This window comes from Asterias rubens, chromosome 6 (assembly GCF_902459465.1).
Source record: "Asterias rubens chromosome 6, eAstRub1.3, whole genome shotgun sequence".
NCBI lineage: Eukaryota > Metazoa > Echinodermata > Asteroidea > Forcipulatida > Asteriidae > Asterias > Asterias rubens.
The window spans coordinates 14,155,249-14,182,479 of NC_047067.1; the positions used below are offsets into that span (position 1 = coordinate 14,155,249).

Consider the following 27,231-nt stretch of genomic DNA (forward strand, 5'->3'; position numbering starts at 1 on the left):
CTCAAGATGAAACTCTTAGCACTGTACACAACTCGCCCCAAATTCTCACTCGCTCACAATCTTAAAACCACTAGCATAAATTTTCTTTCATATACAATACTCTTTTTCATAAAACTCTCAAAATGGGTGGATAATATCAAAAAAAGAATTACGCACACATTTCTTTAAAATCACCATAGAAAAACGTAGACTGGTTTGAACACAACCATAAGCTTGCATATATTCATTTTTTCTAGCTTCAGTAATAAAGCACACACATGACCAACGTCTCACTTCTCGCACTTTTTCTGTCACACTCTCGAAAACACACATGTTCTCACCGTTTCTCGCCCTCGCTTTCTCACTAATCAATGAAGACAAAGAGTATAAGGCATAAGGATGTGGAAGCATGTAATTCTGACACCACAAAGGGTCCAATAGTTTTGAGCTGTTAAACAATTGTATTTTTTATCCTTACCAATCCTTCAAAATACCTTTAAGCAAGGTTTACAGTTAACAAGCAGGGCCCAGTTTCATAGAGCTGCTTTAGCACAAAAAGTAGCTTAGCACAACAAAACTATGCTTACCAGAAAATGGTTACCAGCCAATCTACCATGTCACATGTACAATTTATAACTGGTGTTCTGCTTATTTCTGCTTAGCAGACAATTGTTAAGCACTATTTTCCGCTTAAGCGACTCAATGAAACTGGGCCCAGATCTATAAATATTTGGCCAAAATTATTTAGACCAAATATAAGAATTCAAGTGAAAAGGAAATGGAAACTCCAAAGCACATGTACTCTGGAAAGAGACTTTTGTGTAATGAGGGACTAAATTATTTGAAGATCAGGGCAAAATTTCTTGCCTCTGCCTACTGCCAAATCCTGCGCTTACGATCACCATTCTCCACTTACGTGCAAGCGCCATATTTCTGTGCTAGCTGTCTTAAAGCGTAGAATGCCTAGCAACGTGAAGTATGCACGAGCACAAGCAAAGAATCCCTGCTAACCTGTGAAATACGCTTGACGTAAGCGCAGAGTTCCTTGCAAGTGCCGATTCTTTGATTATGGTAAGCAGAGGCATGAAATTGGGCCCTGGTTGGAAACATGTTATACACTGTTTTAACAGTATATTGTATAATTGGATTCCGTACCCACCAAGAGACACCAACATCAGACACACCAACCCTTATATCGTTGTGTCAGAGACAAAACATTGTATATTTCCTAAAAAGGCTCCAACGTTATGCGCGAGCTTGAAATTGCCAACACGTCTAGCTTAAAATAGCCTGGATGAACACACAAAAACAAGTTTGCGTCGACATACAACATTTTAGCAAGAAGAAATGTTTACGTTTTTTCAAAAAACGAGATAAAAAGTTTGTGCACTGACGTGATGATATGTATACTTGTGAAACTCTCATCGAGAAAACATCTTTGAAATACATTGCAATATTGCAGTTTATAACACCCCTTTCCAATATTCTGCCTTTCCATTGGTTTAGAGCGTGTCACATGATATGTCTTAGTTTTACTAGACGACAGCCGTGTGATAGTGCATCGGTTTGCCATGCGCTAGTCCGAAGACTATCACACGGCGTGCAGTACCCAGACGTCCGTTGCGTGTACGAGGATGATAAATTAATAGTCTGTAACCATTTCGGATTACATGACACCACATGCCTGGGTACCAGTCGCAGCAATGGTCAATGTATGGTGTTCTGGCTGGCAACATATTTTTGTTAAGAAAATTGTTGCTAAGCAAGTGTTTTATTGTTTTATGCTTACAGGCTTTATGAAATTGGACCCTGGCCAGATACTCGGCACACACGCACAACAGTATAATGTTTCAATGCCAGCTGTCATTGTCTTCAATCCACAATAAACTGTTCTGGTGCAAATTCACATTTTCCTCTTCCTCACAGCGTTATAGAACTAATTTTTACTGAGGGGGGTTAAAAAAGCTTGACCTTATCGGGCTTGCAGTAAATTTGTCGAACCAGTCTCTCTAGTACATCAACATATTTCACAAAATGTTTTGTCACTTGAATCTTGTGCAGAATTTTCTCGTTTCATACTTTTTCGGTTCTTTACTTTTTCAAATCTGTTTCAAACTAGGCACCCCAAAAAAGATTTGCCTCATTCTGTTCTGGTTGCGTTTATATTATGTTATTTGATCCATGTGATTTGCTCATATAAAAAAATAGTATTTAGGACTAAATTCATTGTCGGAGCAAATCTTAGAAGTCAAGCAGACTTTCCACATAAGAACAGGGCCCAAATTCACCAAATTCATGGCTCTGCTTACCGCCGAATTCTGCTCTTATTGATCATCACTCTCTGCTTCCTCAGCAACCACCGAATTTCTGCGCTAGCAGTGTAAGCAGAGAATGCTTAGTAACGTGGAGTTCGCACAAACACAAGTGCAAATTCCCTGCTAACCCGTGAAACACGCTTGCCATACGCGCAGAATTCCCTGCTTCTGCAAGCGCTGATTCTTCGCTTATGGTAAGCAGACCCATAAAAGTGGGCCAAGGTCCGTTATTGAATGACATCTCTGAATTTTGCCTAATGAAAGAAGCCATTGAAAAAAAACTTGAAATTCTTCATCGCACAACACAAGCAGTCTCACAGGGTTTTAACCAAGGAATTCTTCAAAATTGCTACTAGAGATTTGAAACACAAGGTTTTATAAATTCCATCATTAAATGTAATGAAACATATACATTATATTTCTTTCTATTCAGTCCTCATTCAGTGCCGCTTGTAGTACCATTTTACATATCGGTCACAAAAGGGCACAAGATTGGAAAAAATCCTGCCCTTAACTCTCACAATTTGTTTATTTTACACTCACAGAAACCGTAGTAACAATTCCTTACCCAGTACCATTTTGCATATCGGTCACAAAAGAGCACTAGATGAAATTTTGTTTTGTCCCAAACTCTCAAATTTTGTTTATTTTGGACACACAGAAACCATAGAAACAATTCCTCACTCAGTACCATTTTAAGTACCGCTTTACGTATCGGTCCAAAAAGAAAACTTTGTTTATTTTGGACTCACAGTAACCATAGTAACACTTACTCACTCAGTACGCTTTTGCAGATCAGTCACAAAAGCGCACAAGATGAGAAAACAATCTTGCCCTTAACTCTCACATTTTGTTTATTTGGACTCACAGTAACCATAGTAACAGTTCATCCTCACTCAGTTTATACTACACCTCCCGCTCACTCATTCACACTCAGCTCACTCTTGATCATACAGCTTTGACTGTATGGCCATTTGGTTTTATTTTGCCGTCGCCATCAGTCCGTCGTCACAGCTTGGTCTGCTGGCAGGGCATGAGGTGATTATATCTCATGTTGTTTGTTTGTTTGTTTGTGAAGCCACCAGTGTGTGTAAACAATCACATTGCTGGGGGTGGCGTGAACTGCAATCAAAGCACACACAAATCAATACTTGATTATACAACTTAAAATTAGGGTCAGAGATAGGTAAATACTCCACAAAATAATGACTATAAAATCTTGCTTGGTTTGGACAAAATTTTGCATAAGAATTCCCCATCTATATAGGATTTAAGGCATTGCATGGTGAGGTATCAATATATATCTGATTTGCGGTAACACAATATGTGTATCTACTTGCCAGGTAGATTATGTTCTTCATTATATTCTACTACCTCGGAGAAGTCTCTTGGACAAGTCTCCCGAATTCTGAAAATCTACTGCACGATGGTAGAACATAAAGCAAGACAAGTTCTCAAAAAAACATAATCTACCTGGCAAGTAGATACACACATGGTGTGTGCAATGCCTGAAACCTTCATATTTGATTATACACTGAAGTGGACAGGGCCATCATTTATCAATCAAAACAATTTTGCATTTAGTAATTCCTCAATAAGTCAAAGGGGAAATTAACTACAGAACACATAGTAGCTTCAAACTTGCAAACCAAATCGATCAGGAGTGACTCTAGGTCGACTGAAAAAATTGTGGTTTCAGACAGGCGAACTTAAAACAACATTTACATTGGGTTCATCTCATAACAAGATCCATGTCTGAAACCAAGGCCCTCCAGAGTCATTCCGATCGACTGCAAAAGTCAATCTTTCGACTTATTGCGTGTCCAGTCAATTCTAACTGTTTCACGTTTATGTTTTAGAACTTTGTTCAGCACGACTCTAGAGCGCCCGTCTGAAGCAGGTGTAATATCATTTTTAATTTAATAGATGGAGTTGCAGTACCTGCTGCTAAAACTTAGGATACAAACTGCCTCTAGCTACCGGGCAATCTCAGTGGTCTAGTTGGTATGACACTGCTCTAGAATCGCCAAGGTCATAGGTTCGAATCCCACCCGAGTAATATGCCTGTGATATTTTGTTCACAGAGCTCGGGAGAGTATTGAGTAAACACTGCTTACACACATCGATGTTACTTGGTAAACCAAAATTAATATAATTTAAATTTGTACCAACCTGGGTTATTTTCATTGTTGCGGCTTTTCTGACCTCCCTGGTGGCCCACAGCGCCAGTTGCTTTGTCTTGCCGACCTTTGACCTTCGACCTTCCGTCAGGATTTCTTGAACTAACTGTCGATCCATGAGCTCAACCACGCCGTTTTTAAACGTAGAACAAAGGTCACTGGGAAGAGAAATGGAATTGGAATGAGCATAATCAGCATCAAGACAAGATTTGTAGTTATGAAACTTGATTATTTGAAATTTGAAATTTCATGCCAGTAGCCATCCTCAACAGTCTGAATATCTCTATCCGAAGTAGTGTGAAGCTGCGATGTTTTACAGAAATTTTTCCTTAAAAAAGGCACTGGTCACACCTTTGGTATTTGTCAAAGACCGATATTCTCACTTGGTGTATCCCAACATATGCATAAAATAATAAATCTGTAAAAATCTGTAAAAATTTGGACTCGATTGGTCATCAAAGTTGCAAGAGAATAATGAAAGAAAACATATCATTGTCGCACAAATTGGTGTGCTTTCAGATGCCTAAAAAGGCTTCAGTATACGCGCATTTTAAACATGACGCACATGACACTCGCAGTTTGTACGCTCATCAGCAGATTGTGCGTTCACATTTACAGCATTTTTTGGTTCGATGACGCATAAAAAGAACAAACGCACTATCATGCAAATAGCCGTACAATTGCCGTACAAAACTTCAAGCTTTTGCATTGGTTTGTACATAAACATGGATGCGCCCACACGGCTTCAAAACTTTAGTGCGTCTAGAACAGGGTGTTAGCGCTCTAGTCAATATATATAGCTCTATGATCCTACCCAATCAAACCGGTGCACGCAGCCACATTGCCGTCTGTGTGATCCTCATCAGCAGCTATCTGTTCAATAAAGGCGATAATGAAAGACACGTGGGAAAACACCAAGTCAAGCTCAGCTGCAACAAAAAAGAAGAAAATATACAAAATTATAAAATCTACTTGGAGTAAAGAAATCAGGTTATAATCACGGGTCTGTATAACAAATGAACAAGTAAATCATTCTAAGAAAACAACAGATAATCTTAAGTAGGATTTTGAAACTTTGCATGGTGGAAATACGATATGGAAAGGTTTGTAATGACTATCTCTAATAAGTTGGGGTGGTTCTGAAAAGAACTGTTGGTTTCAACTTGATGTTTTGATCAGTTTGCTCTGATCGTATTCTGGAGAAAGCAGAAGACGATCAGAGCATACTGATCGAAACGTTGAATTGAAACCAACGGTTCTTTCCAGAACCACCCAAAGTCATTATAGAGATAGTCATTACATGGTGTTACCGCAAACCTTTCCATAACATAAAATCTTGCTGATTTGTGTTGCCTTGGTACATCCTAAAGTATATTCAATTCAATTCAATATACATTTATTTCCACAAAACATTTCCACAATATTATAGTAATACATACAGGTATATATATAAATGATAGAAGAAAAAAAATAAACTGGCGAGAAACGCGTGGAGGCAAGGCCCAAAATAAGCCAGGTAGCTTGTAGTGGCTTGCCTTTACATAACGAAATAGATAAACTACAGGTAAATGCTTAGGACAAAACACAGACGAAACAGACAGACATACAGACCGTCAGACAAACAAACAGACAGACAGACAGACAAACAGACATACATACATACGAACAAACTACTGGAGAAAATGACAATGACAAAATAAGCAAAAACTACAATGAGAATATAGGTAAAAGAACTATGCTGGGAAATAAGGAACTTTTTTATTAGATATTTTGAGCCTAGCCACAGAGGATGAGGTTTTGATAGTCTGGTCAACCGAATTCCAAAGACGAGGACCAAAGTAGGGCCACTGATTTTCCGCGATCGCGGAAAACGGACGGAATTCGCGGAATCTGCCCTTTGAAACGGAAAACGGGATTTCAGAAAATTTGATTTTTTTTTTTTTTTCTTGACGCCAAAACTATTGAAATTGCATTCTTTATTAAGATTCTTTTTGTTAAACTAAAAAGGCATCAGAAATCAGACCATTAAAAAGTACGAGATCGTAACCGTGGATCATTCTGTTCTACTTCACACCATCCTCAATGTTTACACACATGGTGTACACACGTTGTTAACATGGTTAAGCGAAGGGCATTATTCGCGGCACGTTTTAAACATTTTTTGTTCACCCAAATTGCATTTTCTCCCTCTCTTTTACCAACAATAATACACAAACTAGCTTACCTATGATCTATAAGAACACATACAATGTTTTTTCATCTCGGAAAGGTCTAAAATAAAACCGTAAACTGTCAACATTCTGTCGCCAAAGCGAAAACAAAATGGCTGACATTTTGTTTGTGGATGGAGAATGGTCACGTCCATAGACTTGTTCCCAAGTCTTTGATCATGCTGAAACAGCGCCCTCTTGTGGATACACTCCTGTCATTAGCCTACAATGTGGCTGATGCAGAGAATCAACTGCAGTTTTAGACTTGGAATCAAGTCTATCACATCATGTGCATTGATACTGCAGTCACAGTGCAACCTTTTTAGAACAGCAGTATACAAAATAATCCACAATTATAAAAAAAAGTATTTTTTTGAAATTTGTCAGTTCAAATGAACATTTTACGAAGTCAACAGTGCAACTTATCTCAAATTGATTTTATAAGTGTGTCCCTGGGTATTAAACAACCTTTTATCTAATTAAAAAAACATGAAACGGAATTTTTTGTGCCTGAAACGGAATTCATGTTTTTGCCAAACGGAATTTGCACTTTTCTGAAACGGAAAATCAGTGGCCCTACCAAAGTGACACATGTACGATTGATGACACTTTTTGATCCCACAAAAAAGTTTGTACTTGTACGACAATGGCGCTTTCAGAATAAATAAAACAGATGATATAATTTTTCTACCCAAAGCTTCAAAATAAAGTATTTGAAGAAATAGATTCGTGCACTCAATATGGTTGGGCCCCTTATGGTCCCAAAAATTTGAATTTGTGCGAGATTTGCACAGTGGCACTTGTTCAAGAGAGAAAACTTATCAATAGGCTATAAAATATAGCACTACGAAAAGTGTGCCAAGTGTCATACTTACGACTGCTTTTGTTTTCATCGCTTTTCAAACCCTGCACGATGCCTGTGTACGCCTCCAAACACCCTTCTCTTAACTCGTTCAAACAGTCAACCATGTCATAATCACTCTGGACAAGATAAACAAAAAGATTTATAATAATAATAATAATAATAATATTCAGTCTTTATATAGCACTTTATACACTATGTCTAAAAGCGCTTCCCACATTATTACCCCGATCACTGGGCCATTTCATTCCTTAAACCATCTCAGCTCCCTGGGGAGTATACAGCCTGGGCCACCAATTATGTAGTGCACTAAGCTAAACCAACCAAAAGAACCATCTCTGCCCTCATAGGTACCCATTTACAACTGGGTGGAGAGAAGCAATTATAGTAAAATGTCTTGCTCAAGGACACAAGTGTCACAACCGGGATTCAAACCCCCACTCTGCTGAAACCCAGAGCTTAAGTTTGGTGCTGTTATCCGCTCGGCCACGACAACCCAAAAAGGTACACATTCAAATAAAGATTACCATATACTTTCCTTTGGTAATCACTCATTTTCTAGTATCATTTCACTTTGAAGAAATGTGGTTATGGACAAAGGTATCAATTTTAAATCCCCAAAAACTTTGAATCTGAGAAACAATTTTTTTTAGAAATGTTTCTCAAATTGTATATTCGTATTACAAATTACTCTTCCTGCATGGACATAAAACCTGCTCCCAATTTTTAACACATCGCAAAAAACGTGACCACCTTTTAATATGAAATTTTTACATTTCAGTTTTGTTGTATACTTCTACATAAATAAGGGAATCAATGTGTGGTGAAGAGGTTTTCAACTAGTGGTTTAAACCCGCCGAGGCCTGGTTCTTCGTCTCGGTAAATTATCAAGAACCAGGCCTCGGCGGGTTTAAACCACTAGTTGAAAAGCGATTCAACACACTTTGATTCCCATTCATAAATACCTTTTCGGTCAAAAAACATCAACACTTTTTGTCAAAAAGTAAAATAAATGAAAAAATTGCAAAAAAAAAGCGTCATGGCCTTGTTGCCCAGGTTGTATACTCCCAAGGGAGCTTGGAAACATTAAAAGGACTCGGGAAAGTACTGAGTATACAGTGCTAACACACATCGGTGTATGGGTAAAAAAAAAAAAAATTAATATTCTTTATCCCCGATGCAAATTTAACATCTCTGATATAAAAGGAATGTTATTGGCCCTATGACGAGGGCACTAATGTAAAGCGCATTGAGACGGTTATTGTGAAATGCGCTATATAAGAATTTGTTATTGTTATTAAAGATGTCTCCACAGGGATGCAATAGTAACAGAATGTGAGCAGCCAAACATTTGACATGACTTTGCTTACCTTGTCCACTTGTGTTTGTGACGCTTGCTGCAGTGTTTCCAACACCAGGGGAAGGTACACCTTGAATTCTGGACCGATAGCTAGAGCGATGTCTCCGAACACCGAGAGAATCTGTGGCTTAACCGACCTGTGAACTTGGTCATTCTGCAAAACAAGAAAAATAAAAAATAAATCTTCCAAAATTACCAGCCTAATACATTCCACATTATATCACCTGTGACTGGTATCCTGGGCCCAATTTCATAAAGCATGTAAGCACAAAAATGAAACTTCTTCCTTAATAAAAACAGGATTTCCAACCAATTTTCATGTGATTTTCAGGATAAGCAAACAACAGCTGAATGTCAGTAACAAGCAGTATGCAACAAATTAAAATTTGGTTGGTAATCTTGTTTTTTATCGAGGAAGAAATTTCATGCTAAGCAAATTTTTGTGCTTACATGCTTTATGAAATTGGGCCCTGCTCATTTTCGTCCTTAGCAGAGAATTTGTAAGCACTAATTTCTCCATAAGCAGCTGGGCAATTCAAAGGTCAGTCGCATTACACTTTTCTGTGTCATTTCTTGACCTTGGTGCTAGTAGTTCTATGTGAGATACTCTTTCCACTAAGTTTATAGACTGGTTTGAACTCGACACCCAAGGCTTTGAAGTGATAGTATTAGAAACGTTGTGGGCTTGGTACTCTGGATGTTATAACATCGTTAAAAGCGGTCAGTCGCATTACACAGAAAGGACATGGTAAAAAATACACTAGTCACAGTTCAAAAGTTTCCTCTAACTAAAAAACTTGCGAAAGTTTTACTACATGTAACACACAACTCTTATACACGAGTCTCCAACAGGATACTTATAAATGGTCAGCAACTTGAACTTTTAGGTATACATGGCAAAACCATGGTCAGTCGCATTACGGTCAGTCGCATTACAGTTTTCCAATCAATTTAGCCAAGTCTACATAGAGCCCAAGCTGAGTTCTTATTTGGCAAAAATGTGGTTCATTCCTTGTCAACAACTTAAAAAATTGATTTTATATGTAAGCTATAACTTCCAAGTGGAACGAATGTTGTGACACAAATTTCACTTTTTGGTGTCATGTCCATGTTTGCTTGGAATTGCCCAGCTCTATAAAAATTGGGGCCATGTCTCAATTAGCGCCTTTAGAATCTCTCAGGCGGACTTTGGCGCAATACAAGTTTACACTATTACATTACTAAACGCTTCAACAAGACCATGTGATCTCCTGTCAATTGAATGGAGAACCTGAAGAATGGATTTAATGATGATGATGTCGTATGCTATGCTGATCTCATTCTAAAGTCTGTAAGCAAGTTTATAGCTAGGTCCTCAGCGCGGTGAAGGGCTTCGATTACACCATCATGGTGAGAGAGTCGGTAGTCAGCTATAATGTGGCATCATCTGGGGTTCACCACAATCACAAAGCGGAGATGCAATGTAGCCCCACTTATGTAGACTGCTGCGACATGGCCCTACGTCCGTACGGAACCGGTTCAAGAGGCACCAATGGCCGCGGGAGAGGTGTGGATTTAATGAATAAACATTTATGCTTACCCTTAAGTTTGTGAGCAGATATTTCATGATTTCATCACAGATGGGCAGGATGGCGGTGTTCATGGCCCTGCAAATATCCCCAACGAGTCCCACGGCCACTACGCAGACTTGATGCTCCACAAAGTTCTCCAGGCCCATGAACAAATGCACCTTGAAGGCCTCCAGATATTTGTAGAAATCCATTCCGAGAACTGAAAACAAGACGGGAGGGGGATGAAAATACAATGTTTCCGCTGATTGTACATATAGGTTTTCTCGGTCAAATTCAGAAAATGAGCAATTTCATTTTCATGCGTTCGAGTTGAAGCCGTTTTGCCTCTCCAGTTTTTACTGCGTTTGAAATTCAGAATTCGGCCATTCAATTTCGTTTTAAGTTGATTCAAATTTTTTTAACACTCTGTTCAATTTAGCGTATCGTCATTCTTTTTTTGTAGGCACACACGCCTCAAGAAGCGTTGCGAATTTAAATGCTACTTTGATGAATTGTTATATTGAATGATTATTTTGTTAAATCGAATGACACAACATTACATTTGACTAATCATAAAACGAAATCGAATTACCCTTTTCAGTAGCATTCGATTTCGCCAAAATAGAATAGCTTGGTGGTTAAATTGGCTGCTCATTTGCCGAAATTGACCGAGAAAACCTATACTATTACCAAGTACCCAGTGAAATCATTTCACCAGGTGTTGTTTCATAATTTTGGTTTTTACACATACACCGATGTGTGTTAGCACTGTATACTCGGTACTTTCCCAGAGTCCTGTGAAAAAATATCACATGCATGTTACTCGGGTGGGATTCGAACCCACGACCCTTGCAATTCTAGAGCAGTGTCTTACCAACTAGACTACCGAGGTTGCCCGGTAGCTAGAGGCAGTTCGAATCCTATGTTTTGGCAGCGGGTATTATTATTCTTTATCCCCGATGCAAATTTAACATCTATTATAGGCGTTGTTTCATTTGAAAGACAAAGAAAATTTTGCATAATTCTCAACCATCGCTTGAGGTGTTTATAAAAAAAATACAATCAAATACTACCATTGATATTCACTTGTGTCAGATTTCCCGACTGGCACCCCATACAAAGTTATTGACAAAATAGGGAGACCGCCAACATAGGGCAAAAAAGCCCAATAGGTAGAGCACCAGCCCATTAATCTGGAGTTTGTTGGTTCGAATCCCGCTTTAAGTCAATTTGTCTTTGTTCAACCCCAAATCTTTATAATGTGATCAACGTTGTATCTTGCACACTGCAAACATGTAACTTGGCACCTAAGCTGTTGGAAGTGCATCAGGATACTTTTGAAGATACAACATTTTTGCACCGACATAACAACATAAAGAATTGTCAGGTCCAATGCACAAGCTTCCTTAAGGGCACTGGACACATTTGGTAATTGTCTAAGACCAGTCTTCTCACTTGGTGCATCTCAACATATGCATCAAATAACAAACCTGTGAAAATTTGAACTAAATTCGTCGTTGAAGATAAGAGAGAACAATGGAAGAAAAAACACCCTTGTCGCACAAGTTGTGTGCTTTCAGATGCTTGAATTCAAGACCTCAGCTGTATTTTTTTGTAATTTTTTATCTTTTAACTTTGTACATGGAATCGATTTTGGCCTTCGAGCCATCTGTTTAAATTTCAATTTGTTGATATAAATATACCAGAAATATACAATAGTCCGAATAAGAGCTAATCAAACCTTGGCATATCTCTCTTCTAGACAGACTGTTTCCTACTATAAGGCATTCATCAGCAGAAGGGCAAAAATAGAATACAAGTAGCATCTTAATGTATTTGTAATCAAGTGCGCGCGCTCGTGTTACGCGCGTAAGTACTCGTTCAAGTCACTGAAGCAAGCCACACCTCTCCGATGCCTGCACTTGTAGACGATGTCGCTTCTCTTATTTAGTGTACCTAGATCTGGCCTACATATGATAAATGTACTTCTCTGCTACCCACAAATTGCATAGAAATATACCAGAAATATACCAGAAATTACCGGAAATGTATATGTATATTAAATTTGTTCACCTTCTACTAGAGTTCCAACGGCTAACAACGCATCTTCTTGTACACCACCAGCCCTCATGTTACTGGACTTAAACATCTGGAGCAGGGACGTCATCACTTGGTCTGAGATAATCAAGGCATCTTCCCGCTTCATCTTTCTTAAGACACTCTGGGGTGAGATAAGAAACAGTAGGAATGAGTCATCGTTGATGTTTGTTTGTTTGTTTGTTTTTCGCTTTTGTAGTGTCTTGTTTGGTTTTTACCAACGGATAATTACTTGTTTTTGCTGAATTTCACATATTCAAAACAAATTACTTAATTTGATTTTATTACACTTCTGCACTTGCACAATACTACAAAAAGAAAAATACAGGGTAGAATAAAAGATACAAAAACATAGTATGTATAATAAAAGGCTTGGGTATCATCCATCAGAACCCTGGCTGGTAGAGCAGAAAGCTTAAGGTCACAAGTGTCAAAACCAGGACTCGAACCCACACTCTGCTGATCAGAAACACGCAACAAATATAAGCCCACACACTTGCTTACCTGTAATGTAGCGCATAGCAATGACTGCAGATCATTGTACTGCATACGATCTGACGCAGACTGGATTTGGGCCTGAGGGAAAAAAAGAAAATTCTAGTTAAACTATGATCATCTATTGTAGTGTATTGTTAAATACCAACCCAAAGTGGTTAAACACCTATTGTTAAAAAATGAATTCCCTTGTTTGAGTTTTCAAAAGCAACTGGGAAGAAGCAAAAAGCTTGCATGTACAACGTAGACCTTTTCGTAAATACTATTGCGCATGCGCACTGTTGAATGAGGTGCATTGTGGGATAGATATGGATCAAATTTGATCACCAGCTAGACCACAATGCACGCTATGTTCAATTGCCATTAATAATAACCTGGATACACCTGTAGGACAGCACTTCAATCTTCCTAATCACTCCATTTCTGACCTGATTTTACAGGGCAAAGAGGCACTAGGCAACCACAGAGAGATTGTTCATTTGAGTAGGGAGAAACTGTGGATAAGGCGCCAACCAGACCATTCAACCCCATGGTTCTGAACATCCAAGAAGCAAATGACTGATAACCCTATCCTTGCCTTCTCCTTTAGCCTTCAAGAAAAACTCTGCAAGGGTTGAAACGTCAGGCCATCAACTATTTAATGCATGTTGAATTACCATAAGAATATAGCTTAAGATAACGTGCTTACCTCCATTTGTAAAATTATGCTTATTCTCTCCATGATGACTGAGGTGGTCTTCTGAACAGTTGTGTAACAATCCTAGCAAAAAAATCATAATAATTAATAGATGTTTGTTTTGCATTGAGGATAAAGAAAACAATTTGCTCAGTGGTTCCATCACTTCTTTTACAATGCATTTGCTACAACACCTTGAAAGGGATGGCCCATATGACCAAAAGTGTACTGGGTTCTTTTACATAATATCAAATAATATCAAAGTCTTATATAGCGCACGTATCTACCAAACAAGGTACTGAAGGTGCTGAATATATACAAACTTTGAGAAAGATAGGTTATTGCAGTGATGGATTCTGAGACCTAATTATGTAGCACTTATAAGGGTTTACAAGGTGCTACGGCGCATTAAGCAGCGACAACCAGGACCACGGGGGCGAACCCCTTCTCTTTTCGATAAGTGCACTGGGTTCTTTCACATGCGTTACACAACACATGGGACCAACGGCTTTACTTCCCATCCGAAGGACCAAGCAAGTGTAAAGTGTCTTGATAAGGACACAAGTGTCACAGCTGGGGATTCGAACCCACACTCTGCTGATCAGAAACACCAGAGTTTGAATTCGGTGCTCTTAACCGCTCGGCCACGACACTTTTACATGCATTACACAACACACAGGAGGGCCGGTTTCCACAAACCTGTGCACTGTTCTTCATTAACTCCATCAAGGCTTCATATGCAGCATTTCTCAGGTTGGCTTGATGTGCATCCGTTCTGATGGGGGGAAAATAACGGAATAGAATAAATATGGGAATAACAGAGTGGCAATGGGTTCTTAAATGGCCATTTAAAACCGGCAAGGTCGTGGCGGTGCGATAAAGGCCCTAACCGAAGGCGATGGCTTTTATCATGCGGCCACGACCTTGTGAAAAACGGCTCCTTTTGAAGTAAAGCAGTTTTTGAGAAAGAGGTTATTTCTCACTCAAATATATTGACAAATATATTAACAGACTTCAGCTAAAGCCTTTATTTTAGTCTGAAAGCACACGCATTTGTGCAACAAGGTTTTTTTTTTTCCATTATTCTCTTGCAACTTCGATGGCCAATTGAGTAAAAAAAATCACAGAATTGTTGTTTTATGCATATATTGGGATACACCAAGTGAGAATACTGGTCTTTGACAATATGTCCAGTGCCTTTAAAGAAAAAAAGAGGTTTGCCTTACCTATCCGTGGTCTTCAGAAGTTTATCGACGATGACCTCAAAGTTTCCCGACAGGCAGTAGGTCTCAGGCTCCTCACCGTCGGGCAACACAGCAATGGCCGTCTCATAAGCTGCCTCAGCCAGACTGGAAAAAGCCTGTTAACAAAACAAACAAATGTTATTATTACAAATATAGCTATTATTAATATATATTTCTGGTAATAAAAACCAATGTGAATTGAATCACTGTAGCTCGAAAGACTGAGGAAACCTGTAGAAAGTAAAGGGTGCTTGCTATGTGGACCAAAAACACAGGGGTAATGCCCTGTTATAATGGTGTATTGTAGCCAAGCGGTTTCTAATCAGCAGCCACAACCAGAAACATCAGGGCCCAATTTCATAGTGCTGCTTAGTGGACGATTTTGTGCTTACGTTGCAATTTCTATTTCATAGCGCTGCTAACCGTAAGCACACGAAAAGGCATGCTAACCTTCCGGTGCTTACCGCACAAAAATAAATGTTGTCACAATGCAAATCCACGGTAAACACGCAATATGGCTGCCCAATTTTTCTGCTAACCTGTGTAATATGCTAAGGCTTAAGCAATTTTTTCTGCTACAGTAAGCACGCAAATTTGCGTTAAGCAGCGCTATGAAATTGGGCCCAGGACTAACCAATGGTCCAGTCGTTAGACTGCAGGACTTGCAATCCCCAGCTAACCACTGATTTCACAATGACTAGAATAAATATTGTCATCTAGTTACTGAACCGCAATGTCTGGATTTGTTCATTTCATAATAGACACCAAACCAATGTTTGTATGAGAGAGGTTTGGCTGTTGCCAGCTTGGTGTTATGTCCCTTTGTGGGAGTTTGCCGAGTTCCCTTGATGGGAAGATCAAGCCCCCTTCTCTTTGCGCCAAGAGTAACTGGGTTCTTTAACATACAAAACACAATACATGAGAACTATGGCTTCATGTCCCATCCAAAAGACGAATCAAAAATAGTTAAGTGTCTTGCCTATGAACACAAGTGTCATGATCGGGACTTGAACCCACATCTATTCAGAAACAACAAAACTTGATCCAGTGTGATTGACAGCCTCGCCACAACACTGGCACAATAAAATGTCAACTACTCACCCAGCAAATGTTAGCGGCAACTCTCGGCTCGGCATCTAAGCTCTCCACCAGGGCGATCAGCAAAGGTGGGAAGTTCTGGTCATTCAGGACGGCCTCCGGAAGAAGCTCGCAGATACGGCCTAACGTCCACGCCACAGTGTCGCGCACAACGACGCTCTCGTCGGACAGACGAGCGATGAGCTTTTCTGCTGCGTCAGTTACCAATGGCTTCAGTTGTTCAGGATCTGGACCCTCTAGGATAGACCCTGTAATTGGAAGGAAAGAACAATTTGTATACTACACTGAGAAATTTGGGGGGGAAAAAAAGTGGGGAACTAGTTTTCTCTGCTGAATAGTCTTGGTTCACTCAAACAACCTTGTACATTATACAAATATTGACTGTTTCGACTGCTATGGTTAAAACTATGACTCCCGAGGTGATCCCTGGAGCGTTCTATTTTCCCGAGGCGAAGCCGAGGGAAAATAGAACGCTACAGGGATCACCGAGGGAGTCATAGTTTTTAACCATTGCACGAGTAATAGCAGTCAATATTTGTTTTATAACACCCCAAACATTTCTAAATACTGTACTATTATTATTAAGTAACAGACCTGAATGCTACACTCCACGGACGACGCGAATACAGATTGCAAACACTTTTACTGTGCTGCATGTAGTGTCGTGCAATCCGATATGGTTACAGACTATTAATTTATAATCCTCGTACACGCAACGGACGTCTGGGTACTGCACACCATGTGCTAGTCTTCGGACTAGCGCATGGCAAACCGACGCACTATCACATGGCCGTCGTCTAGCAAAACTAAGACATGTCATGTGACGCGCTCTAAACCAATGAGCAGGCAGAATACTTGTAAGGGGTGTTATAAAGCGTTTTATCACATCTGGTGGCATCTGAAATGTATTATTCTCATTAATAATATATCTTTGATGAACAAATTGTAAAGAAGTATCATCATCACGTCGCCATCTTAGAGGTTAAACAATGATGAAACAATGGAAAGCGCGGTTTAGAGAGACGGCGCCCTACTCAAATGATATCGTTCTCACAGCAGTTGGCAAGAAACAGGATTGGGGTGTCGCAGAGCACTGAACTCAAGCGCTGATGTTTCTGTTCAGCAGAGTGTGGGTTTGAGTCCCTGTCAGGACACGCACAAGTGTCCCTGAGCAAGACACTTAACTATAATTGCTTCTCTCCACCCAGGGGTAAATGGGTACCTGTGAAGCAACGTATAGTTTCGAGAGAGAAGTAATTTTCCACGAATTTGATTTCAAGACCTCAGAATTAGATTTTGAAGTCTCAAAATCAAGCATCTGAAAGCACACAACTTTGTGTGACACGGTGTTTTTTCTTTCATTATTATCTCGCAACTTCATTCAACAACCAATTGAGCTCAAATTTTCAAAGGTTTGCTATTTTATGCATATGTTGAGAAGACTGGTCTTTGACAACTACCACCAGTGTGCAGTTGTCTTTAAAATAAATAAATAAATGAATAATTACCAAAGCTCATCACAGCAGCGTCTCTCTTTTTCCAGTCGTTGTTCTCAAAGTTGTCGTTGATGAAGGGAACAATGTGCTTCATGATATCGTTCTCGCAGCAGTTGGCAAGGAGCATGAGACAGACACCGGCAGCTTTGCATGGGTTCCATTCGTCATCGTCGTCACCCTCATCCTTCGATGAAATCAGCAAACAAAATTGTTAAAATTGCAGTATTTTTATTCTTTGTATATGCATCTGCAATTCGGCTTTTTGGCCGTCATGTTTGCCTTTTAAATTAGAAAAAAAAAAAAACTAAATCACATAGCAAGTAATATTTTAAGGGAAGCTTTCTACTATCATCATTTTCAAACTGTGTGAGTTTAGTGTGAATCTGTGGAAATCGTGTTTTGAGTCCTACAAAAAGTACCCAGACTCTTTAAGTTGGCTTCTCTGAGAGTCCTTGGCTTCGCAAACAGAATTAGTAAATGAAATGAAACGAAATCTCGTACCTGGTTTGTGAGTTTAAGTGTAAGCATTGGCACCAGGTACTCCAGCGCACCCTTGGCGTAAAACTTGCTTGTGTGCTCGGGAACACGTCCCCCCTCTTGAGCCTGTAGCAAATAAAACATTTTATTATTATTATTGTTATTATTATTTATTTGGCATTCGACAATAAACAACTGGACTCTGTTGCATACACAGTAGTACTGGATACCCCTACCCTCTAGGTTAACACAGGGTTCTCAAGGGCCCAAGTTGCCCGGCGAGACTTCGTCTCTCGTCCTGCATCCAGGTGCCTAACCAAGGCCCTTTCCTCCTTTCTTAAATACAGCGCAGAGGAATTTTAAGGAAACAAAAACCCTCTACAATGGGTAGCCATAGGGACGGCCAACTGGAATTTACATGACTCCATTTATATTCCAAAATTACAGGGGAATATAGATAATATAAATCACCTGTATAATCACATTGTGACAATGACCCAGGAGCATACAAAAGAGCCAGCAACACATTTCACCTAATAACTGTGGCCTGTGGACCTTTGCTTCCTATGCTACTGGCTTAAAAAACATAGAGAGAAGTTAAAATTATACTATTTTATATATGTCCAGCAGAAAAAGGGGGAAAATTATTATTTAAAAATTACACAAGGAAACATTGACAAAAATAGAAATGTGAAAAGTGTGAATGTCCCCCTTAAGAAGGCCCTGCTTGCCCTCTCTGTCCTGCTTGAATACAGGACCGAGTTGGTCATGCAGGCTCATGGGGGACGGTGCTCTGCTGGCCCCCTTGGGTCTTCTCCTCGGAAGGCCTCCGAATCCTACTGCCTCTGTCTGTTGAGTACCAAGTTATATATATATAACCTTATGGGGTAACATTTCGTGAAACTCACCTCAGATGCCTCGATAGAAAGATCCATCTCCTCGTCACAAACATTGGACCAGAACTCAATTCCTTGCAGCGCTATCTCATCGATGTCACTCCGAATTGCCTCAACAGAAATCTATTGATTCAAATTCAAACAAATCCAACGTTAATCACTCATTTGCCGATTTTCACAATTAGTTCTTTAACACAATCATAATATTTGGTCCTTATAAAAAAGTATATTAGCTACATGTTCATAACACATAATTATGGCCAAGGCTTTAATTGGCTTTTCAGGCCAGTAAACAACTTTGCTGATTATTCTGAGGGCCCAAAAAACAGAAATCAGACTTAAGTAGGCAAAATATCTCGCCTCTTAATACAAGTAATCATGATAATAATGATATAATAAACCATATGCAGGTTTTTGGGGGTGGGGCAGGGTTGTGTAATTGGAATGAGTTTTTGTTTTATTTTAAGTTTTAAAATCCTACTTTGTACATGGTGTTACTGCAAACCTTACTAGATTGTATATCCACCATGCAAAGTTTCAAATCCTACTCATGTACATGGTGTTACTGCAAACCTTACTAGATTGTATCTCCACCATGCAAAGTTTCAAATCTTACTCATGTACATGGTGTTACTGCAAACCTTACTAGATTGTATCTCCACCATGCAAAGTTTCAAATCTTACTCATGTACATGGTGTTACTGCAAACCTTACTAGATTGTATCTCCACCATGCAAAGTTTCAAATCCTACTCATGTACATGGTGTTACTGCAAACCTTACTAGATTGTATCTCCACCATGCAAAGTTTCAAATCCTACTCATGTACATGGTGTTACTGCAAACCTTACTAGATTGTATCTCCACCATGCAAAGTTTCAAATCCTACTCATGTACATGGTGTTACTGCAAACCTTACTAGATTGTATCTCCACCATGCAAAGTTTCAAATCCTACTCATGTACATGGTGTTACTGCAAACCTTACTAGCATGTATCTCCACCATACAATGTTTCAAATCCTACTCATGTACATGGTGTTACTGCAAACCTTACTAGATTGTTTCTCCACCATGCAAAGTTTCAAATCCTACTCATGTACATGGTGTTACTGCAAACCTTACTAGATTGTATCTCCACCATGCAAAGTTTCAAATCCTACCCATGTAAAAAAAAATTCTAGTGTTGCAATCAAAATGTTATCAACTAGTAAGTAAAAACGGAGAAATTTTCCTAAGAACTTACGGCAAAGAGAGCAGGTCCCATGTACGATTCCATAAACTGATAGTAGAGTGACATGATCTTGACTAAACACTGTAGTGCTGCTACTCGTATGTGGACATCTTTACACTGTGTGGCTTCACAAACTACTTGCATGATAAAATGGCGCTCCGTCTGTCAGGGGAAAAAAGGACGAAAAAAGGAGATTGTTAATCGGACAAAGTTTGTTACAGCGTTACAAACTCGACCATTAGTAATAATAATAATAACATAGACAATTTCTAGTGCAACATGTCTGTCAATAATGAAACTTCTGGGGCACAAAAAAACAAACATCCTGCTTATATAATAATAATAATAATAATAATAACCGTATTTATAACGCGCTTTTGCCGAAGGATACAAAGCACCAGGTATTATTACTGCAAGGAGTGGGGCGAATTTTTGAGATATAAGACCTAGATCGAGTTTCACAAAGAGTTAGGACTCGTCTTATCTCGAGTTAGGACGTCCTAACTTAGGATAAATCTTAAGGTCTGCATGCTACAGTGCACGGTTTGGACTCGTCCTAAGTCCTAAAATTAGTCTTAAGTTAGGAAGAGTTTTGTGAAATCGATGGCTAATCCTTAAGCACCATGTAAAGGTTTACAAGGTGCTATGGCGCAATATGCTGCCAATCAAGCCAGGAACACCGGGGCGAACCCCTTCTCTTATTGATAAGTGCACTGGGTTCTTTTACATGCGTTTACACATCACATGGGACCAACGGCTTTACGTCCCATCCGAAGGACGAAGCAATGGTTAGGTGTCTTGCTTAAGGACACAAGTGTCACGGCTGGGGAATCGAACCCACACTCTGCTGATCAGAAACACCAGAGTTTGAACTCAGTGCTCTTAACCGCTCTGTTTCCTCAATATTTTGTATTACATCTCACTGTTTACTTTTGAAGTGTTTTTAAAGATAATATGGTCTCTAACAGGAAGCCAGTGAAATGCTCACTTAAAACAAAACAAAAGGGACAAAGTAGTAGTTACACAGGATGGCTTACCTCTTTTTCAAAGTTTGCTTTTGTGAATTCAAGTGAATTGAGCAAAGCGGTTGTTGCAGCTAACTTGACCCCATTGCTAAATTGACAGAAGAAAAACAAAAAGAAAAGCATGAAAACTGAAAACAGTATTATAATATTAATTTTGGTTTTTACCCATACACCGATGTGTGTTAGCACTGTATACTCAGTACTTAAAGTATTATAATAGTTTGTTCCCCTTTAAGCATGATTAGTTTTGACTCGTGTCCTTTTGAGAAACACTCTAGCACGATGGTCAAGTGGTTAGACTGCAGGACTTGCAATCGCAAGATTGTGGGTTCGAATCCCCCAGCTTACCAATGATTTCACAATGACTAGAATAAATATTGTCTAGTGACTTGTGTGATTCATAATCACAGACGTTAAACCAATGTTTGTATGAGAGAGATTGGTGTTTATATCCCTTTGTGGGGGCTTGCCGAGTTCCCTCGATGGGAAGATCATTTAACAAAAAAACCAAACAAACAAACAAACAATTTGATTATTTTCCTATCCCTGTATCTCTGTTCCGTCCCAACTTTAAAATTGTCACAAGTCGGGAAAAACTTGAGAGGATAAAACATCATTATGAGAAGATACAACATCTTACCTTTCTTCTTCTACTCTCATTCCCTGTACAATGGCTGTAAGGATCTCATTACACTGCGCCTCCAGGTGTTCAGGCTCCTATTGATGCATTGAAAAGGAAAAATAGAAACTGCATTTAAACCTTCCCAACAAAACGACTCCCGACCCCTCAGACTTGGGTCATCTTTTTTACTACTACCTGGGCGGACGGTATAGAAAATTGGCTGGGACTACTACTTTAGCTTGTAGGATCTTTATTAACTGCACTACTGCGGAGTGAGTTCCTAAATTGGTCTCAACGTTCTAACGAGCTTGCTCCTAGTCATCTTGTACCACATACCTCACTTTAATCAAACGACTCCTGGCAAGTATCATCTAAAAAGAAACACCATCTTCATAATTGTTTTCATGAGTAAATTCAAACATCTTTTGCCCGCTGGAAATAAACTGATTGTGTAAACGTACGATATCTTGGCAGATGTATCCGATGGCTTCCAGTGTCGATTCCTTGAGTGACTCTGTGCTGGTTGTCTTGGTGACGTTCAATACAAGATTCTTGATCAGATTGGGCCACTGTTGGGTTGGAATCTCCGAGCACGCGATGCAGGCAACACACTACATGGAGATAAAAAACACAAAACAAAACAGGATTTAAACTGGTTTCTTGTCCTGCCGTCGAGTCACCAAACTCTTCCTAACTTAGGATTGATCTATTTGTTTGATTGAATGATCTTCCCATCAAGGGAACTTTGCAAACTCCCAGAAAGGGATATAAACACCAAGCTGGCAACACCAAATCTCTCTCATACAAACATTGATTTATTGTCTATGATTATGAATTACACAAATCAAGAAATTTAAATTCAGTAACTAGACGACAATATTTATTCTAGTGATTGTGTAATCAGCGGTTGGCTGGGGGGGTTCAAACCCACAACCTTGTGATTGCAAGTCCTTCAGTCTAACCACTTGACCACAGTGACTGTATCTTAGAACTAAGGACGAGTTAAACTTTGTAACCATAGACGTTAGGACGCAATGAACCCATCCTAAGTTAGGACGAGTTACTCATTTCGTTATCAGGCTGTACTTCACATCAGAGGTAAGAGAAGGTTAACAAAGCTCCTTTCTTTTTAACTTTCATTTACTTTTTTTAAATTTTTTACATGAATCGCACTTCCATTCAGATTAAAAACTTTACAAGATTTTAAACTTACCTGTGCGGCAGAACTTGGTCTCTGAGATTCTGTTCCTAGTGACTGCAAGACCTGCACAAAACAAATAGGGAAAAAAAGTAATAATAATAATATCGTCTCATATAGCGCACATATCTACCAACAAGGTACTCAAGGCGCTGACTATATACATTTGTACAGAAAGAGACGTTATTGAAAGTTATGAATTTTGAGACCCAATTATTTAGCACCTTATAAGGGTTTACAAGGTGTTACGGTGCATTCAGCAGCCACTGCCAGGAACACCGGGGCGAACCCCTTCTCTTTGCGATAAGTGCACTGGGTTCTTTTACATGCGTTACACAACACACAGGACCAAAGCAAAGGAGAAAGCAATGGTTAAGTGTTTTGCTTAAGGATAGGTGTTATGACTGGGACTTGAACCCACACTCTGCTGATCAGAAACACCAGTTTGAAATCGATGCTCTTAACCGCTTGGTCATGACACCTCCACATGTAAGAAACTTCCCAAATATGAATCTTAAGTCTAAGACCCTTGTCTTTCTGTCCTGCAAAATAATTTTGTGCTATGGATTTACATGAAGACCTAATACACTTCATGTTGCCTCCGTTGCACCTGGTCATTGCCTCTGTGCCCCTTGAACTGTTCTGAAAGCAATTTACTATTTCATCATAGAGGTGCCCTTTACCAAGGGAAAAAAAAACGCCTTGCCATTTCAAAAGCGAAGCATCAGGCGTTTACAGTACAAGTGTGGCCTACTAATCGACTACAAAAATGTTTAAGAAAAGGTTCAAAATGTATACGTACAGTAATGAAACAAAGGATCTCATAAATAAACTTAATCACTGTAGCTCGCAGAAATGATTTGATATAAGAAACCAGCATTTTTGACCAGTCCCAAAATGCTAAATCAAAACACTTACCAAATCCTTGATGTTCTGACGTAAGCCTGGTTCAAGCTGTAGCCATCGCTCTTGGTATTGAAGTCGTGCTACTGGACACTTCGCCGTGAGTGCGTTTTTGAGCTGAAGTCCAGCAGCCATGCGAGGTACCGGGTCATGTTGAGGGTTAGCCAAGACCTTGGCTAGTTCCAAAAGGTAGAGAGGCTGGAAGAGAGTATGGGGGTCAAATTAATATCATATTTATGAAGTTTTATGAAGTCAGTTTGATTGGACTGTTTGCTCCTGAATTCGATCAACAATAAGAGCTAGTGATAAGAGAGATCTGAAAATTGATGCGAGAGATCTGAAAATTGATAAAAAAGATCTACAAATGAAGGCTGGACAAAGACTCAGGCCTAGGGCCGATTTCACAAAGCAATCAAAGTCATTGCACGATAAAGTTGTCAGTATTACCATAGTGACTTGTATTGTGACACAACACTTTACTAAGCAACTATGATTGATTTGCAGTTAAGAACAAGCTTGGTTCTTTGTGATTGTAAAAAAAAAATCTTGTCCAGTAAACATTTTGACAAACAAGCCCTGTGGTCTTGATTAGAGCATTGAGTCCATTCACTGGGAATAAAGTTCAAACATGTGAATGTTCATGAAAGTTGTCTGCGGCCCTGGACCCCACCCCTCCCCTGTGTCAGACCTCCCAGATTAAGTTTACAAGTTTTCAGATTCTGTACATTACCAGAAATACATTACCTTGTTTGGCAATTAGCATGCTGCCTCCATCTTGGTCATGTTCCTCATATCGAATAACAATAATGAATGCTAATAATCATTTTGAAAATAGAAACCAGACTATTTTGTTTGTCCAGCCTCAGTTTGGTATCATTGTCACCACTGGGAGATATTCAAGATGGCTGCACCATGATCAAGGTCAATAGCGCGCCTTATCAATTTCCATGTGAATCTAGGATCCACAATTGATGGCTCCAAAGTGTCGAATCCAATTGCCATTTACTATGTTCAGAATCACTATTTTTGGTGGGAAAAAATGGCCACTTACAAAGTCTTTCTGAGCAGCCTGCTCCAAATATTGTTGCGCAACTTCCAATTCATGTGTTTCTGTAAAAAAAAAAAACAAGACAACACATTTAGTACACCATGAATTTTACTAAGTTATGGTGGCTAATTATGCCTGTTCAGATTTTATAAAAAGCAAGAAATGTTATTCGGGCATAATTAGCCCTAGCACCATAAATAGTTCCCAACTAGCTATAGCAATACAGAAACCCAAAATGGAGGTGTCCTACTGTCCGTTATAAGTCTGAGGGGAGAGCACTTGTATACCGGTAGTTTTTAGAAGTACATGTACTTTGTGAGCAGGAAGTAGGGCCAAAAAATGGAGTCCAGTGAATGGCACAAAGAGGCTAACTTAACATCCTACGTCTAGCTAAGGTGAGAAATTGAGGCAGAATCCAACACAACTTTTTACTCATTATGATCAAAAAGTTGCCTTTACCAACAATAAATAACAATAATAATAATTGTGGCTTCTTATATAGCGCACATGATCGCACTCAGTGACGCTCCTGGCGCTGTGACAGAAACAAAGTCAACCATGTACACAACCACTAGAGTATATCATCGATTCACAATGGCACAGAAATACGAAAGAAAACTGGAGTAAGTAATGGACATCACAAGGACAATAAAACAAGCTAAATGGAGATGGGCTGGATACACTGTCTGAAGAAATGATAAAGATTGATAACGAGGATAATGGATTGGCAACCAAGGACTGGGAAAAGGAAAAGAGGTAGACAGAGAAGAAGAGGGATAGATGACATCAGGGTAAATGCAGGAACAATATGGACCAGAACTGCAAGAAATAGAAATGAATGTAAGCTTGGGCGATATCACGATATTATCGAATATCGCGATATTAGTTTGGACACGATTTCGATATCGGATGGATTTGGTTTTAATCGATATATCGATTAAATATCGCGATGTATTTGCTAGCTGAGACATCTTGCACCCCATAGGTTTAGAGTAAAACCAGAAGAATAGGTCATTAGAACACCTCTCTTAAAGTCTTATGCTAGGACCGTCTCTTCTACAACTTTCACTTGGAGTTTTAAGACTGATGTCAAATTTCATTAATCGCGATTATATCGAATATCGATAAAAGGGTTAGTTTAAACGATCTCAGCTAAAACAATCCGTTTCATTTATGTATTATGTGTTTGAGCAGTAGAAGAAGAAAAAAAATGGACATGTGACATTTTAAAAAGAATGGCGGCCATCTTGAAATAAAAAATAAAAAATAAAAAGCCCCTCCTCCTTCCTTTTTAAAAAAGTAAAGAATATAACAGTTAACACAATCGACGTTGACCAGGGACACACTCTTCCTGATGAGAAAAAGATTTCTGTATCCTGCCATCACCGCACTGTTTTGATCATTTTTACCAAAAGAAATAATATCTCATTTTAAAGTAAAATTAGATCTAATTTATTTCACAACAAACAAATACTAAATAGTTTTAAAAAAGTGGTGGAACTGGCAGTATTAACATGGACATTTTTCCTTACAATGCAACATGGCTTTAAAGCGGCCCTGTTAATCTTGCTTGTTGTACTTGAGTAATTGAGTTGATGAAAGGTAACAAATAGTTATACAAATTAAATTAATATTTATATTCAATTTTAAATTCAATTTGGTGAAGTTGTGAAATTGCCACCTGGCACAAGTTAGTTGGTTGGTTTGATTTTGCACTCTCACTGCCTACTGTACTTCTCCACTTTCTAGGTTCCATATATTATTATTACACTGATTGAATGACCAAAGGTAAATTTCCTATGTAGCTGGATCTTTGTCTTTTGAGATCATTTTGAAACCAAGTTCATTAAGCATTGAATGCCACACACACACACAGTTGACATTGTCATTGACATTTCACATGTTCATTTGATGTCGTACACCACAGTGCTAGTCAGTACACAGAAACTCTCAAAAATCTTACCAGGAGATACTGTTTGCTGAAGAATAGTGACGAGATCCATTTTCGTTTCTTTACTAACTGAAAATTAAATTGTAACAAACACTCTCAAATGTCTCAACTGTTGACGGTGCGGTGTTTTTGTTCACAGAAATCAGGATTCAATCTGTAAATTTATCCACGAAAAAGATCGTTCGTACAGCCCTTCCCCAACACATGTGTGTATAGCGCATGCACAGTCCATGCACAGTTCTTGCAACAACTGCCGGGAAATTTCCCTAAATTCTGAATCCAAAGGCGCCAGAAGGCTGGCTGCGATTGGTCAACTAT

The 27,231-nt window shown here is 39.1% G+C and overlaps 1 protein-coding gene across 1 annotated transcript; it reads right to left on the minus strand.

The window, feature by feature from the left end:
* Nucleotides 1-1,760: 1,760 nt before the first annotated feature.
* Nucleotides 1,761-27,118, minus strand: LOC117291560 (importin subunit beta-1-like). The gene is made up of 23 exons (XM_033773360.1): nucleotides 26,926-27,118; nucleotides 24,966-25,024; nucleotides 23,930-24,112; nucleotides 23,027-23,077; nucleotides 22,275-22,424; nucleotides 21,832-21,908; nucleotides 21,204-21,279; nucleotides 20,179-20,328; nucleotides 18,948-19,058; nucleotides 18,064-18,165; nucleotides 17,575-17,746; nucleotides 16,070-16,314; nucleotides 14,951-15,084; nucleotides 14,424-14,499; nucleotides 13,737-13,808; nucleotides 13,058-13,129; nucleotides 12,530-12,677; nucleotides 10,486-10,676; nucleotides 8,917-9,060; nucleotides 7,560-7,665; nucleotides 5,289-5,403; nucleotides 4,467-4,632; nucleotides 1,761-3,416 (listed from the first exon to the last, which is right to left on the minus strand). Exons 1-23 carry the CDS (start codon nucleotides 26,963-26,965, stop codon nucleotides 3,393-3,395), a joined length of 2,664 nt encoding a protein of 887 aa, XP_033629251.1. The 5' UTR covers nucleotides 26,966-27,118; the 3' UTR covers nucleotides 1,761-3,392.
* Nucleotides 27,119-27,231: the final 113 nt, after the last annotated feature.

Excerpts from the sequence above, each read along its gene's own strand:
- LOC117291560 (XM_033773360.1), bottom strand. The coding sequence starts at position 26,965 with ATGGATCTCGTCACTATTCTTCAGCAAACAGTATCTCCTG. Across the intron at positions 19,059-20,178 it reads TGGGACCTGCTCTCTTTGCC|ATTTCTGTTGAGGCAATTCG; the intron begins GTAAGTTCTTAG and ends TTGAATCAATAG. Across the intron at positions 14,500-14,950 it reads CTTCTGAAGACCACGGATAG|AACGGATGCACATCAAGCCA; the intron begins GTAAGGCAAACC and ends TCCCCCCATCAG.